This window comes from Palaemon carinicauda, chromosome 18, assembly GCF_036898095.1.
Source record: "Palaemon carinicauda isolate YSFRI2023 chromosome 18, ASM3689809v2, whole genome shotgun sequence".
Lineage (NCBI taxonomy): Eukaryota > Metazoa > Arthropoda > Malacostraca > Decapoda > Palaemonidae > Palaemon > Palaemon carinicauda.
In genome coordinates this window covers 183469-201663 of record NC_090742.1, presented here as the reverse complement: position 1 = coordinate 201663, position 18195 = coordinate 183469, and the positions used below count along the sequence as shown (strand labels likewise).

At 36.5% G+C, this 18195-nt stretch overlaps 1 protein-coding gene across 3 annotated transcripts in view; it reads right to left on the bottom strand.

The window, feature by feature from the left end:
- The window catches only part of LOC137657571 (diacylglycerol lipase-beta-like), a 227171-nt gene that overhangs the window by 28846 nt on the left and 180130 nt on the right, over window positions 1-18195 (bottom strand). The window contains exon 12 of one of the 3 annotated variants that reach the window (XM_068391904.1): window positions 9433-9471. The exons of the other annotated variants lie outside the window; for them this stretch is intronic. Within the exon in view, the coding sequence (XP_068248005.1) occupies window positions 9433-9471 (39 nt within the window). The remainder of the gene's footprint in view (window positions 1-9432; window positions 9472-18195) is intronic. 3 annotated transcript variants of the gene reach the window in all.

Sequence of the window (18195 nt, the reverse complement as noted above, 5' to 3'; positions counted from 1 at the left end):
ACGCTTGACAGGCAATGTCAACAAGCAACGGAGCAGCAGCAGCAGAAGAGGAAACGACGTCACGTCGCTGCTGAAAGGACTGAAAGTCTTGTGACTGACCAACAACAACAGCTGAAGTTGATTGACGCTCGACGTCACGTCGGACCTGCATTGACTGCAGAGTCTGAGCAGGCAAAACAACCTCCGACTGCGGTGACCGACGCTCAACGTCACGTCGAGGCAACGGAGCCGGTCGGCGAACGTCAGTGCGGGGCTGCGGCGGCAGCAGCTGAACGTCAGTCTGAGACTGTAGCAAAGGGGGATCCATGTCACGTGACTGACGTGAATGACTAGGCACACGACTAGCATCACGTTTCAAAGCACTAGAAACGTTAGCACTAACATCAAACGGACGAGAAAACACTCGTTTAGGCGGCTGAAGGCCAGAGTCACGTTCAGCGCACTGGCGACTCGCAAGCAAAGGATCATCGCGAACCTGATCAAAGTCATACTCTTCCATAAGGGAGGCAAGCTTAGACTGCATGTCCCGCAGGACAACCCACTTCGGATCAACGGGAGTCGGAATGGGCCGTGACGTCGGTAACGTCTGCGTTGGCAAAACATTGCCTCTACCGAGACCCTCGGACCCCGTGTTACGCTTGCGCTTTACAGGCGAACAGTCATCCGACGACTGCAAAAGGTCAGAGCTGCCCCAATGGCTACAGCCAGGACGCTGGACCTGTCCTGAAGGGACTGACTTTCGCTTCAAGGGTCTAGAAACCTTACGCCAAGGTTTCTTGTGCGATAAGTCTTCGGAGGACGAGGAGAACTTAGTCTCACCCGTCTTATGGTAAGGACGATCTTGACGAGAAACGTCCGATACCAAAGAGGGAACGTCTGTACGTTGGTTTACGCCTCTCGCCCCCTTAAGTCCTACGACATTACTTCTCCCTGGTGCAGGGGAGCCTGAAAGAGGTCTCGGACTAGGGGAGCGACAAGCACGAACAGACGAACCCTCGGTCGCAACACTAAACACATTTTGCGCACTTATCACTTTATCACTTAGATTTTCTGTTTTACCACTCTGACACTTCAACAACTTAACATCTGACATAGGTTGGTTTCTGTCCGATGCTAAGGACTCAACTTTTTCGCCTAAAGCTTGAATCGCTAAAAACATATCCCGCATGGACGGTTCATGAGTGCTAGTAGGGGGTTCAGGAACAACTACTACAGGGGAAGGATTAGGTTCAGGGGCATGGGAGGAGGAAAATTCCAAAGATCTAGAGGAGCTTCTCCTCACCCTATCTCTCTCAAGCTTACAAGTATATTTGTCATACTCAAGCCATTCGAATTCCGACAAGACCACGCACTCCTCACACCGATCTCCTAATTGGCAGGATTTACCCCGGCAATTAGAACAAACAGTATGAGGGTCGATAGAGGCCTTGGGAAGACGTTTGTTACAATCCCTCGCACACTTGCGATATACAGGAGAAGGGTCAGCCATTTTGAACAATCAGAGAAAATCCAAGTCAAAACCAAATTCATCAACAATAAACACCAGCCAAAAAAAGGGTTTCAAGAGTTTAATTGAAGAAAACACCAACACAGCGAAAGCCAAAAAACAACCAAAATAAAGTACTTCACCAATTCGGTCGAAAACTCAAGGTCATAAAGCGAGCGGAACCAACTTGTCGACAAGACCGACAGAGAAGAACAGGAGAAATTGATAAGTATATGCGGTATCTGGCCGATAGTCGGCGCTGGTGGTCACACCCGCAACCTTCACGGCGATCGCTCGCGAGTTTTTGGAATCTGTCGAGCCGTCGGAGACGTCAGCTATTATATATTCACCGGCTAAGTTTAATATTTAAAATTCTGGATAAACAGAGCAATACTAAAAAACAAAACTACGTAATTATACTTGTAAATGAATAATAACACTGCAATTAAGAATGTCTTCATAGCTCTGTCAATAGAGAGAGATACAGTACAGTGAGACCTAAGAAGTGAAGTGGATTGCTGGGCTCCTGAGTAAGGTTTCAACCCAGCAACGTTGGGCAATGTTCCTGCACTGGGTGGTTCCGTGAGGACAGCGTAGACATGACTTTTAAATCAAAAGTTCACATTTTGGAGATATCAGCAAGGAGACCCAGAGGTAAAATTCATCTAAATTATTAAACTACTATACCCTGTGATCCCCAATTAGAAAAACATGGGATGTTACTTAATAAAGGGTCTTTTCCTAGCCTACAATTATTTATTACCAAAACATTTCTCGCTACTTTATTACAAATAATTCAAAATAAAAGAAATTATCCTGCAGTTAATTCCAAACTTTTTAAAAGAGCTTTCAAGGATATTACATAACCAGTAAAGTAAAAAAAAAAAATAATCCTAAGGTATGCTAGAACACTAAACTTATCTTAGTACCTTATATATTAAAAAAATACTATAGTCCACGAAAACTGAATTTTGATGATAAAATCTGTTATTTCTGTAATCCCTTGATGTTCATATTGCTTTTGTCTTTTGCAGCTTGGAATGTCAACATTGCCTTTTGAAATTAAGAAATACCCCATTTTCTTTCCTTCCAATATACTAATGCCTTTAATAATATAACAAGACTTACCAGCATTTAACAACTTAAACATACTGCCATTAAAGACCACAAAGCCCAACAATTGTTACATATGACCAGGATTCTTTTAAGATACAATAATGTTTAGCAAATATAAATGTTTGCACAGTATGCCACTGAGGTATTGCTAAAAAATTTCCAAATACAATTTTTTAGCAGAATGTAATATTTTTGCATTCTTGGACAGTGGTCATGTTGTAATTCTATTACAGTGCCACAAAACTAATTAGGCACATTACCTCGAACATAAAACTGTCAGTGCCATCCTGCAGTTCATAAAAAGTTTGTATTTATCCATCACCTGCCAAATCAAGTTGACAGGTGAAAAGGTATAAAGATCCAGGTTTGACCAGTCTTACAATAGGTCATTTACCTTCCATAGTGAACAAAACTGACCTATCATAAGTTTACCGAGGTTGCTAACATGTCTACATTTGGTCAACCATATTGGCAGATCCAGTTACCATATTTTTTTCTTATAGTTGATCTGCTAACATGTTCAATTTCCCCTCAATGAACTGAGAAAGAATAATAATTTCTCTTAAATTTGTCCAAGTAAATAGTATTTCCTCTATCCAGTGCTTGGATTGGATCTCACCTCCCTTCGTTTCCGGATAAATGCCAATGATGCTGTGGTGCCTGAGAACACTACCACAGTCTTTTCAACCGCCAGTGTTCCTGAACCTGAGGGACCTTGAAAATTGCCATTATTTCCTGTCAATTCACATGAGTTAATCCCTCTGCTGTTTATTTCTCTGACAGATGTGAAAGATCTAGAGCTTTCGCCCATCCTTCCAGTGAAGGATCTATACACAAAGAGAGGCCCGGATCTTCCTCTTCAAAAGAAAACTCCCGGGGATAACTGACCTATATCACCCCATCAATTTAGTAGTTAAAACTGGTTCTTATTCCAATTTAGATAGAGATGGAAATAAAAAGGTAAGGTAAGTCGCCTATCGGAACAAATTTTTCCTAACAACGTCATAGTTCATTAAAGACTCATCCCATCTAAACTGACTGAAATTTCATCGTTTCAACTTTCAATAATATATGGAAAGATTGAATACTCTTTTTCGACAGAAAAACCTGTAAAGGAACTTCTATTAACATCCTCAATTGAAGAACCTTATTAATTGGCTTCAGAAGATACTCTTAGACATAAGACCATAAACCCCAATCTGTTTAGAAACCTAAGCAACTACACTTGTTGAATCTGCATAATTTCTAACCTATGTAAAAAATAGCCAGTTGTCAAGTACGACGGAACTCTCGAGTCCCAGGATTCTTAGCCAATAACAATGGGGGCCATCGTCATGGTGAACGCTTGCGGGGCTGTTCCGAGCACAAAGCCTGACACTCACTGGTAAACCTTCTAACCACTGAAGAATCGGGGGAATTCTTTTAATTCAGATGGGCAGGTATGGGGGAAATAAAAACATGCAATATTTCTTTTTTATTGCTACCCGAATTGTTGAGTGATTGCATAGACAACTTTGTGAGAGTTGTAAACTTTTAAAAATCTAGGTATCCCAAAATGGTTTCCTATCACCCAACACTTTAGGGACAAGGAATAAATAACCTGAAGGTTTAATACTCTTCTTTCAAAACCTGAAGAAAGGTTTAATACTCTTCTTTCAAAAATGTTATCATCTCTAGATTAAAAAATCAGCGTTGAGTTTTTTAGCTAACTTGGATTAGTTTCTTGGGACAAGTAAAGACTAAATGATAAGAGAAATCTAGGACCTTTCTTCGACTACAGACAGCACCCACGCATCAGGACAAAGCCTTTCCCGACCTCCCTACCTCCTGAAGATGACGAAAACTTTTCTCAAATGAATTTACACTACAAGACTAATTCTCAATATGGGATCCTTTCATTTCAATCTTTGATTTTGCCCTGTTTTCCTGCCAAAAGGAACTTTCATGTGTTCAATGTGATCCAATTTCTAGCGTCACTTGTCTTTCACCCATGAAAAGAAATAAAAAGTATAGTAGTAGAAACTGTATTAATAGTCTGGGTAATTGCTAGTTTTGAATAGACATTCAGTAAACAATACCAGTTTGCATTAGATGTACAGTGAACCCTCGCTACTTCGCGGTTCGACCATCGCGGATTCACCACTTCGCGGATTTTTTCCATAACCCATATATATACAGTAATATATATATATATATATGTATGCATGTATTTATGTATATATGTAGGTATGTATATGTGTATACATATAAATATATATATATATATATATATATATATATATATATATATATATATATATATATATATATACACACACACACACACACACACACACATATATATATATATATATATATATATATATATATATATATATATATATATATATATATATATATATATATATAGATATATACACACATATATATATATATATATATATATATATATATATATATATATATGTATATATATATATATATATATATATATATATATATATATATATATATATATATATATATATATCTATATATCTAAAGTAGGAAGATGTGATGTAGTTCTAAGGGAAAAGTATGGGAAATATGTCTGGGTAATAAGCAAAGCTCTACCTCCAGTTTGTTTCTACATTATGATCAGAGATAAATGTAAACAAAACATTGGTTGCCATTTTTTATCGTGCTTTTTAGCATGTTTAGGAAATGCATGATATAAAATCACCTTTAATATTTGTGCCTGTTTTAGTTTAGGGTACTGTAGTACATGCATTAAGTGTTCTGTACATTAAAGGGTAGTTTGTTAACAGTACTACGTACAAGGGAAGGTTTTAAAAGTCTGAATATACATGTTGAATAAATAGGTAAATATGGTGTCACTACTTCGCGGATTTTCACCTATCGCGGCCGCGACTGGAACCTATCTACCGCGATAAACGAGGGTTCACTGTACCATAAACTATGCAGTGCAAATCACATATGTATTTCATATAATCCAGAATTACTATTTTCATATTATCAAGGGATACCGGTAATAATAATTATATAAAGCTAATTACTGTACAGTGGAACCTCTACATACGATCTCAATTCGTTCCAGGAACTGCTTCGTATGTTAAAACAATCGTATGTTGGAGCAAATATTCCCATAATTTGTATAATTTGTTCCACAGCCCAAAAACCTATGATAACTCCTTAATAAATTACTACATATAATTACACATAACAATAACACAATTGCATAATATAAGATGTAAAAAAGAATAATTATAAAGAAATAATAAATAATTTTTTTTTTTATTGTCACTTTACCTTAGAGACAGGCCAACGAAGGTATAGGAATTGCTACACAGGAGGAGACGGACGATCGGCGAGAAGGTAGAGATGATGACTTTAAAAAAAGTCCTTTCTATTTCTGTTTCTCTCTAAACAAAGAATTAACATGCTCTTTAAATAAATTCTCTCTCTCTCTCACTCTTGTTCTTCTTCACTTAACGAGTGTTAGAGACGTCTAGATTAAACAAAAATGTGTTTAGAGTAAATATGATCAATTTTTAACAGCATCAACGAATTGAAAGACAATTAAATGTAACTAAAAAAGTATTATCAGCGAATCTGAATTCCATTATTAACTAAAACAAATATAAATACAAACGCACTCGTGTGCGTATGCACAAACACACACACATGCAGGTGTAGGAATTGCTACGCATTAGGAGACAGACGATCGGCGAGGAGGTAGAGATGGTGACTGTGATAATGAACCGTAACTTACCCTAACTTACACTATGGAAACTTTAACCTAACTTAGCTTATTTATCTTTTTATTATTATTTCTTATTTTTTACATTTGTTTTTCTTTTTGATTTTTAATTTTCATCACTTTCAGCGATGATGAGTTACGTACGTTATCACAGTCACCATCTCCACCTCTTCCCCAACCGTCTGTCTCCTACTGCGTAGCAATTTCTACACCTGAGTGTGTGTTTATGCATACGCACACGAGTGCGTTTGTATTATATTTTTTTTAGTTAATAAAAGACCTCAGATTCGCTGATATCACTTTCTTAGTTACATTTAATTGTCTTTCAACTCATTGACACTGAAAAATCATATGCACTCTAAACACATTTTTGTTTAATCTCTCTCTCTCTCTCTCTCTCTCTGAAAAAATTAATAGACGTCTCTAACACTCTAACAGCGAAGAAGAACAAGAAAGAGAAAGATAGAGAGAGAGAGAGAGAGAGAGAGAGAGAGAGAGAGAGAGAGAGAGAGAGAGAGAGAGAGAGAGAGAGAGAGAGATTTATCTAAAGAGCATGTTAATGCCATGGTTAGAGAGAAACAGAAATGGAGAAAACACTTTTTTAAAAGCTTGTTAATGCTATCTTAGTTTTCTTTGCTTCCCTTTCTTTCTTTCTTTCTTTTCATCACGCTGGCCCTTCTCACAAATGATCGTTGCCAACAACCTCTTTGTCCTTTATCCCTATCAACAAAAGGGTATTTCTATGACGTTTTGAAATAATGGTGATCCCCTTCGATGGTTTAACTGCTTTAATGGCTGCCTTCTGCTTGATGATCGTCAAGATCGTAGACATATTCCGGCCATATTGTTTAGCCAGATCACTCTCATGCACACTGCTCTCATGTTTTTCTATAATTTCTTGCTTCAATTCTAATGAAAGAATTGCCTTCTTCCTTTTCTCACCACTACTAATACCTGTACTGAAACTTATCTTCTTAAGCACCATGATTATAACTAAAATAAAAAAAGAAACGTGAAAAAAGGAAGATAATAAGCACTGTTAATAACAGACCGAACAGAGGACAACCACACGATACACACGAGAACAGAGAGCAGACCAACTCGACGCTCAATGGCGTCCCTCCAACGTACTGCCATCTACCAGTGTAAACAAGATCTACGTCGGATGTTGGAGCATGACTTCGGGTGTCGAGACAAAAATTTGATCGAATTTTACTTTGGATGTTGGAACAATCGTATGTAGAGGTTCCACTGTATCTGGACCTAACCTCATTTAAGAACCCAGCCATATTAAAGTAAACCTATATATACAATACATCAATCATTACTCTAAGTTAAAACCTTCAATCTAATCATATACAGTACATCTTTTCATACTACAAATGTCAAATGACCAAAAGAATTTATTAAGGTATTTACTAAAATAATCTGCAACTTCCTAGCTGATGGGCTCAGGGGCACAGAACAATTCATAATCCAGAACTAGAGTGGCAACTGACAAGTCTTGCAAGATAAAAGGCTTTAACACAAGAGGGAAACTTGAATCACCAGTCTTACTTTAAATTTGGTATAACAATCTTACCCAAGCCGAAATATATACCTCAAATAACTTATTTGAATATATCTTTATATAATTAGGCTTAAAGCCTATTCTTCATTTTCGTCTTTTAAATAATCTATCTTTAAAGTCCTTACACTAAACTCTTTTTCAATTGTTTTCTTACTACTTATAGGAACTGATGCATATTTGTATAGAGACTTGTTTATGCAAGTGAGGTACTAATTCCACCGAAGTGAAAAACTTGTGACGAGATAGTGGCTGAGCTTGTAAGCAAACGACCCACACAGCCATTCAAACATAATGCAACTGAACAGTTTTAGCAAATCTTTAACAGATTAATTAAAAAACAAAATTACCATGTCACTCCCATAGTAATACAAGTTTGTTATTGGGTAATTAATTCATTGAGAGGAGTGATACAGTATACAGACTACCATATTGGTACATGAGAGATAACCCGACGTTTAAGACACTTATAGTTAGCATCCCTGTTTTTTGCCTTGTAGTCAAGTTGTATATAAGTGGTTAAAATGCTGAAGTGAAAGGATTTTTAAGCAAAAAGGTCTAAAGTAAATAATTTGAGGTACAAGAGACAAAGGGAATGTGGATCAGGATCACTCAAAAACAATTCCTATGTACAACAAGGTAGCGATTGCTAACAAATCCAGGGAAAACTGATTTAAACCAATAAAATACTGTAAGTACAAAAACAAAATCCTTACATTTGGAATGCACATCTTATCATTCCAAAACAAACTTATACACTGAAGAGCAATACGACGTGCAGCCCGTTACTGTTGTTATATGCTGGTAAGTCTCATTTCTTTACCAGAGGCATTGGTATATTGGAAGGAAAGAAAACAGTAAATTTCTTAATTCTAAATTTTAAACTTCTGGAGATAAAAGCTATATGAACATCAGGGTAGGTTCATGGAAATAATTTCTTGTAATGTCAATTATTCACTTAAAAGACAAGAGTACCTTTGGTATCATAATCTAAAGGAGTTGATAATTAATACTAGGTAAACTCATTCAGTTTCCAAACTTTTTTGACCTACCAAGCAAGCAATTATATTAGAAAGTGCCATTAAAAATAATGAAGTTAACTTATCAAACCCTACCATACAAAAGGCAAAGGTATGTCTTTCTGAAATGGAATTCAAAGTTTCAATAACAGTAGATATATAGATATTTAAGAAATAAAAAAGCCAATACATTTTTAAACATGACAATTTTCAAATATGAATGACGAAACGACTAACAAAAAAGCAAGAAAAATGTTAAAGAAAAAATGTAAAACGGTGTTTCTTAAAATGGTGATTCCATATACAAAATAGAAAAAAATAAGTCACTTGAAGTGTCTATCAATCATGTATTTTATGAACAAAGCAATGATTCAAACATGAAATAAGAGAGAGCAAGAATAACTCATAAAAGCAAGCCAGCTTAAAGGTAAAGCACATATGGAAAATTTTTTTGTGTGAGAGAAGAGTTGCCACTAAATACTACCTTGCTTTTTAAAGGAGGATGCTCTCTGCTCTTACGGACCTGGAAAAGGCCTTTGGTAAGTTGGCTGAGCATAAAATCAAAGATGTTACAACAAAGAAATTATAAGGTAAAGCACCATCAGGAATGAAAGTCTTGCTATTGCAAATAAATATAAGCATGAATAAAAAGAATGGCCCAATTAATTCTAGATAAAGGACCTTCAGTTTATTAATACAGTACCAGTATGCTTCTCAAATCTCTTTCAAAGCTTCATCTTGGCTACAGTGAACCCTCGTTTATCGCGGTAGATAGGTTCCAGACGCGGCCGCGATAGGTGAAAATCCGCGAAGTAGTGACACCATATTTACCTATTTATTCAACATGTATATTCAGACTTTTAAAACCTTCCCTTGTACGTAGTACTGTTAACAAACTACCCTTTAATGTACAGAACACTTAATGCATGTACTACAGTACCCTAAACTAAAACAGGCACAAATATTAAAGGCAATTTTATATCATGCGTTTCCTAAACACGCTAAAAAGCACGTTAAAAAATGGCAACCAATGCTTTGTTTACATTTATCTCTGATCATAATGAAGAAACAAACTGGAGGTAGAGCTTTGCTTATTACCCAGACATATTTCCCATACTATTCCCTTAGAACTACATCACATCTTCCTACTTTATATATATATATATATATATATATATATATATATATATATATATATATATATATATATATATATACATACATACATACATACATACATACAAACATATATATATATATATATATATATATATATATATATATATATATATATATATATATAATATAATGTAATGTGTTTGTGTGTGTATATATATATATATATATATATATATATATATATATATATATATATATATATATGTGTATACACATATACATACCTACATATATACATAAATACATGCATACATATATATATATATATATGTTACTGTATATATATGGGTTATGGAAAAAATCCGCGAAGTGGTGAATCCGCGATGGTCGAACCGCGAAGTAGCGAGGGTTCACTGTATTTCTTTTTCATGTATGAAACAGACTAGTGAATCCTAAATTAAAGATTTGTAGGGAATTCTTAGCGAAAAATTTGCCACATAACTGGAAGGAAAGAATCCGATAAAATTTAGAAAAATCTACTTTTCCACAAACAAACTAATTCTCCTACACATCCACATATCCTTGCCGTAGACAAATCAACATAAAAACCAGGGTAGCAAATTTTAATACTAAAACTGATGTTTTCTATAATCACCTAAGGTTCATCCGACTTCCTTCTAAGAGCTAGCTAAATGTACACATATACGAAATTTTAAATTTCCAATTTTCTTTCTCATCAATAGCCTCACCTATCTCGTCTCATATCATTCCTGTGTGGCGCTGTATAGCAATAAGAGCTATTGGGCAAGCCAACAAGGCAACACTATTTCAATCTACTAAGTTGAAAATTGTTCAGCAGCTTCTTGACATCACTAATCAGTGGATACACAAGCCTAGTCTTCTCTGGATTCTCCCCTGAACTAAAAAGGGATTTTGACGAAGGAAAAATCTATTTCTGGGCGAGGAACCTATGTCGCTCCGTGAAATGCTCCTTAAAGCTCTATTTCAAAGGTATTAATACTGCTAAATATACCAGAGAAAATAGTTCCATGGAAAGCTAGGAATATATCCAGCTCACTCACCCCTAAAGGGTGTCGGTATTAAAACTGGGGCGAGTGATACCACTACCAGAGATCCCTTTCCAATTAGACTTCTCCCTCCTCAAAATCCCTGTTACTACGAGGTGTCGTTCACTACAGCTACTGCCCCCCCCCCTCACCACCACCACCACCACTACCAACCCTTCTCCCATCATTCCTTGTTAGCGCCCGTGAACGTTCGGATGTGTTTTTCGTAGCTCTTTTATTTTGTGTTTGTGAAGATGTCAGGCGTTTTGGAGATCCATGCTCCCAAATTGAGTATTATATTTGTCTGTTTGGGATTTCTAGGTGGCGACACACATTCATTCAATAACCTTGTTGGGTTTTATCTCAGCCACTTTGTTGACGCTCCCTTACGGAAGTGTATGCGGTCTTTTGGTGTCGCTTCCTCGGGATCTCTTTGTTTTGTAAGACTTTCTATTAGTTCCTTATACTAATTATAGTCTTATTTTTGTGTTATGGACATCTAATTCAATGTTTTGGCATGATTTTATCTTTAATTTAGGCTATTTGGACAGTGTTAGTTAGCGGCTTCGGTCGGTAGCCTTTCATGCAAGAATTCTTGGTTTTTTTAGTTTTTACGGGGAATTGGAACGCGTTTTCATTAATTTTAGTCCTGCCTGTCGAGATCGGTATTTTACCCGATTTTGGAGAACTAGTTTTTGTTTAAAATGGTATAGTTTTCTCTCCAACTCCTTCAGACATAAGTTGAACGTATTCTTTCATAAGAGGGACTGTGAAGTTGTCACACTAAGAACAAATACTGTCTACATAACAATGTTGCCCTTGACATGGAACATGAATGATGTGAGAATCTTTATCATCTAGCAGCAAATCCCTTGAAAATGTTATGCAGGAATGTGAATCAAAGATAGAAGACACCCCCCCCCCCATCAATTTGAAGCTAAATAACATTCCTAAACTTTAAAACAAAATATCTGGATTCATAAAATGAAAGATACTTGATCTGAGTAGCTGCAACAGAAAGACTGAAATGGCATCACTTGGTTGGCTTGCCCAACCTATCTTATTCCCATACACTGTCATATAAGCTCAATAAGAGATGGGGGGGAGGATCTGTTGAAGAGAAATGGGAAATTTTATATTTCTAGGATAAACACAGGCACTTTAGCTAGCTTTGAGATGGGAGCCATGATGAACCTAAAGAGTGATTCACAAAAATAATTAGTATAAGAAATGGGTTTGTAGGAAAAAATTACATTTGTCTAATAAAAAAAAAATTCTTATTTCCTAAACCCAAAACCTAGACTGTAACCCAAAAAGGATATGCTCGATGCAAAAGAAATTATCCGGAACTATGAATGGAGAGCTAAATCTTAGAAGGAGAACAGAGGAAAAAAGACGTATGAAAAGGTTGGTAATTTTATGCCCTTAGAAAATACCACCTGTGGCTTACAAGAATTTGTGAATGCCCTTTGGACCCATTATAAACATCCCATTAAAATAACAGTGATATATAAATATCTTTCAAAAAACAAATGGTACAGAACATACTGTAAAGCTCAGCAGCATCACCATGATACATTATTAAATACCTTTACTTTAGAAATCTGCTTCCTGTTGCAACCTATGAACAGGAAAAGCCTCACACTCCCTAGTTCAGTGAATATGTAACAGGGAAAAGTCAAGTAATAAAAGAGAGGGCCTATGCTGGTCTGGGCATGACCTGAAAATTACAGAATGGCAGGGGGGACAGTAAGAAAAATGTTCACATCCCAAACTATGGGTCTTTGTGAAAAAAATCAGCAGCCAAAGACAAACTTAGAAATCACACCCTTCAGTTTAAGTGACCTTTCTAAGGACAATGTGTTTAATTCACATATTCAACGCAAAGTGGCTATATTTGAAAAAATATGTTGCTGTCCTTTTCTTATCCTTGTTACCAATCCAAAGCATTGCTGATGGAGGAGGTATGGAATAAACAGAAGTATCACTTACATGGAGTGGGAAATAAGAGAAACGGGCAAATGGCCATAAGCCAGTAACTGAGGAAAATCTGATGGAACTTTCAAGGTAAGATATTTATAAGCTCATTTCTGGCAGGACCAACCCACCTTACAGTCCTTACGAAAATTACCTATGCAGAGAACACACCGGATTCTCACAAGTCATACACAGATAAACCACAAATAATCTACAAGCCCTCCACGCTATGTACACCTTAACACATAAACGGACACTTTTTATTATTATTATTACTTGTTAAGCTACTACCCTAGTTGGAAAAGCAGGATGCTATAAGCCCAAGGGCTCCAACAGGGAAAATAGCCCAGCGAGGAAAGGAAATAAGGAAAAACTACAAGAAGTTTAAGAACAATAACCACATTAAAATAAAATTTCATATGTAAACTATAAAAACTTCAAAATAACAAGAGGAATAGAAACAAAGATAGAATAGTGCGCCTCAGTGCACCCTCAAGCAAGAGATCTTCTCTAACCCAAGACAGTGGAAGACCATAGTACAGAGGTTATGGCACTACAAGACTAGAGAAAAATGTTTTAATTTTGGAGTGTCCTTCTAGAAGAGCTGCTTACCATAACTAAAGAGTCTTCAACCCTTACCAAGAGGAAAGTAGTCACTGAACAATTGCAGTAGTTAACCTCTTGAGAGAAGAAAAATTGTTTGAAAATTTCAGGGTTGTAAAGTGTAAGAATAGGCTAGACTAGTCTGTGTATGTGTAGGTAAAGATGAAATAAGCCATAACCAGAGAGAGGGATCAAATACAGTACTTTCTGGCCAGTCAAATGACTAACTCTCTAGCAGTAGTATCTCAATGGGTGGCTGGTGCCTTGGCCAGAAATAAGCCATGCAAACTCAGTAAAGAATATTCTGGGACAGAAATAGCCTCCCAGCACTCCATCGCATATTTTTAAGGTGAGATCATGACTCAAAGAATTCAGTGTAATTCACCAGCAGTCTGAGCACAATAACCCTATCATTAATGCTTTTCCATAAAACTATTGAAGTTTTTTAATAAAACAAGAAGGACAATCAACAGAATAGAGTTTACCATAAAACACTTGAACCAAATGCAATCAAGAATAAACAAGGGAAAATTACTCAACAAATACTGACCATTTTGCAACAATTACTAAATCCTGCCAATTACAGTATTAAAAATTCCAAGAGAAATAAAAATATGTAATATATTGTTGCTAATGAGCTAGTTTTACATGGAATAAAGATTCTTATGACTAATGGGACTGTAGTAAAAATAAAAAGGATGGATTAACTTTAATCGTAGCTAGAATTGAAAAAAAAAGATTTCCCCGATAAAAGATGCAAGTGCAAATTCCTCAGCAATGATTGCAAAACTAATTAAATATGTCATAAAAACAATACTTAGCAAAATGGAAGACACCTTAAAAATAAAGGGTACAATATGTTTTTCTGGGTAAAGTTTTTTTTTTTTTTTTTTGCATAAGAATAAGGTCAGCAATGTATTCGTAACCCTCAAATCAATATAGTAATAATAATGACTTTCCAGGAAAACACATGAAATTTTTTTTCTTATTATTATCACTAGCTAAGCTACAATCCTAGTTGGAAAAGCAAGATGTTACATATAACCCTGAGGGTTGCAACAGGGATAAATAGCACAGTGAGGAAAGGAAATAAGGAAATGAATAAACGATGAGAAATAATGATAATTAAAATAATATATTTTAAAAACAGTAACAACATCAAAAGAGATATTTCATATATAAACTGTAAAAAGACCTAGGTCAGCCTGCTCAACATAAAAACAGTTGTTAAAAATATTTGCTGCAAGTTGGAAATTTTGAAGTCATCCCAATTAGGAAGATCATTCCACAACTTGATCATAGCTGTGATAAACTTCTATAATACTGTGTAGTAGTGGAAAAGGCCCGACTAGCTATTAGAATTAATTGCATGTTTAGTATTATAAACAGGATGGAACTGTATGGGAAGATCTAAATGTAAATAATGATCCGGATCTCCTGGAGGCTTGTAGAGCATGGCATCCGCACATGTTACGCCAGGTTTGCATGGCTTCTTGTCAATCGAAACTACAGTAGGAAAAGACGATTTTCTAACATTACCAAATATTTTTAACAGCAACTTCACTCGAAAGAGAGGATATGCAGTCGACTTTGAAAGAGGCACTATGCTTCTTTTTTCTGTTCTCCTAGGCAATAGGCACCCCATTAGAAATGGATCAGACAAAACCTGACAAATAATACTTGTGTGGAAGGTTCATCATGCAAAATCTACATCAACACGGGAGACAAGTAATTACTGACTAAGAAGTACTGTTTCATTAACTTTAGGAATTAATGGGAAATCCAGTGCAACCTTACGAACAAGGTCAGTGGAAGCACATAAATATCAACACTCACAGAATTAAAAAAATCAGACACCAATTTTCCTTTGATTAGTAAATATGTTTTTCCCTTTTGATTTAAACTATTCTAAATTATCAGAAGTAACAAAGAAAAAATAGACCAAGAAGGGATTAGAAACCTAAACAACAGATTCCTGATCTTTGTGGAAAAAAAAAACAGATTTTGAGCGAAGCAAAAAATCTATTTTTGGGTGAGATAGCCATGTCGTCCTGATGGAAGGTTTCTATACGTAGCTTCCAAGGGATATTTGAACTACAGTGATATTCCCAGAGAATTTACCTTTAGGTCTCAAGAATTCTAACTCCCGGCGCGAATATCCTTAAAGTTTCTCTTAAGGATATCGCATATACAGTATCAGGGGTCGTATATCTTGATACGACACTTAGCAATCTTCACCCCGAATAGCGTTTTCGCCTCGAGGGGGAAGAGTGGCAAATTAGAAGGGGAGCCGTTATCAAAGTTACCCTTCCTCCCATACTACTACTGAGTATCTAGATGGCGCCACATCCAAGATGGCAGTTATTCCTAGTAGCATTGAGCATGGTGCTACAGATATAGTAGTTTGGGAGGGATCCTGCCAAGGCCTTTTCTATAGAAAAGGAGGGCGGGTCCATCAGGACGACATGGCTATCTCACTCAAAAATAGATTTTTCACTTCGCTCAAAATCCGTTTTTGGGGCTCAAGCCATGTTATCCTGATGGAAGTTTACCAGAGAATTACTAGAAAGTACTGTATCTGTGGATTTTTATAGGTGCCTTAATCTTAGGACAATTTTTCTATGGTCATCTGGACCATTGAGACAAATGACGTTACCGTTATCCGTCATTATCACTAATCATAGACAGTGTTAGTGCTTCCTGCCCCTGCAGGGAAGAGTCATACTAGACAGTAGAAAAGGGGCCTCAAGGTTAGCATATATTGTATGAACAAACATAAGTATCCACCAGATATACAAACAGTCTCACTGTTTGTATATATTGTCGGAACAATATAAGTGTCAACTATATCCATTGTTTGTAAACATACAATGATGAGGTTCACTTAAATAAATAAGAGAACTCTGGCATACTTAATGTGCAAATTGCAGGGCGAAATAGGATGCAATTACATTCTAATAGACATTTATTTCGAATAAATGACTAAATGGAATAAAGAGTGTAACGAATGTAACATGTTAAAGGAATCAAACGTGCAACGTATACAGAAAATATTTTTCCTCACTGAAAGGGAAGAAAAGATAAGTGCCACTCTAAAACTGAAAATTTTGATAAATTTTCCAAATATAAATTCTGTAAATACTGTATACTATCAACACTGTATACTATCAACACTGTGTACTATGTACACACGGCACAAGTGTTATCTGTATAACTCCACACCTGAGATTTTGAACAGTCTTAGTGTCACCATGGTGACACTCACTTAAAAGGTATCGCACTGAAAGTGTCAACACCTTTTTACCCTAATTGATAGTCCCAATCAATTAACTGTTCATTGCAGCACTAGACAACAGGTTTTAATACACTACCTGACGCCACCACATAATACTACAGTTCATGGACTTGCTTAGCGTAGTGTTTGTAGAACACTCTGGATGATTTCCATTCAGTATATGAGCGAAGACTCTCAAAGTCCATATACTGAAAAAAGTTCAGTGATAAAGCAATTTTCCTCGGATCATGACCTGTGGGTGTTCTGTCAGGATCCGCACTGCGAATGAAGTAGGTGAGCTTTGCCCTAAGTTATTTTAGGGATAAGTTTGATCCTGAGGTTTCTCCTTTGAAGAGCTGTCCTCCCTTGAAGTCTGAAGTTCTACGCAGATAAACCTTTAGACACTCTACTGGACATACAGAGACATCTTCCTTCAGAGGGCAGATTTTCCAGTCACCCCATCTTTTAGTGGGTAGCTCGTTCTTGGCGAGAAAAGCTGGATCAGTTAAGAGATTCAGTTCTCCCACTTCTGTGAACTGAATGTGGCCCTTATTTCTTGATAGGGCTACTATTTCACTAACTCTAGCCGCTGAGGCTGTAGCAAACAGGAAAATAACCTTCTGGGTTAGATCCTTGAGAGAACAATCTTCATTGTTCACAGATGAAGCATAATGTAGGACCTTGTCCAAAGACCATGAAATGGGCTTCGGAGGAGCTGGAGGCCTAAGTCTAGAGCATGCTTTCGGGATCTTGTTAAAGATTTCGTTCGTCAGATCCACTTGAAAGGCATATAGAAGAGGTCTAGTCAAGGCTGACTTACACGTAGTCATCGTGTTAGCTGCCAGAACTTGATTATGAAGGTGGATAAAGAAGGACAGACAGACAAGTCTGTTGAAATTTCTTTCAGTCCTTTTGCTTTAACAAAAGCAACCCACTTTTTCCAAGACGATTCATATTGTCTTCTAGTTGACTTAGACTTGTATTCTTCTAAGAAGTCTATACTGCCTTTTGAGATCCCAAATCTTTTCTTAACCGCTAGGGCGAGAAAATCATGAAATGAAGGTTTTGGGTTCTCTGTGATGAATCGAAAAGTTAATTTCTGAACTCGTTGAAATAGTGCTGGGTTCGGTACAAGGGCCAGCCTCAGCCTCAGTTCCCTCACTAGAGGGAACCAGTTGCTCTTGGGCTATGTGGGAGCCACTAGAGC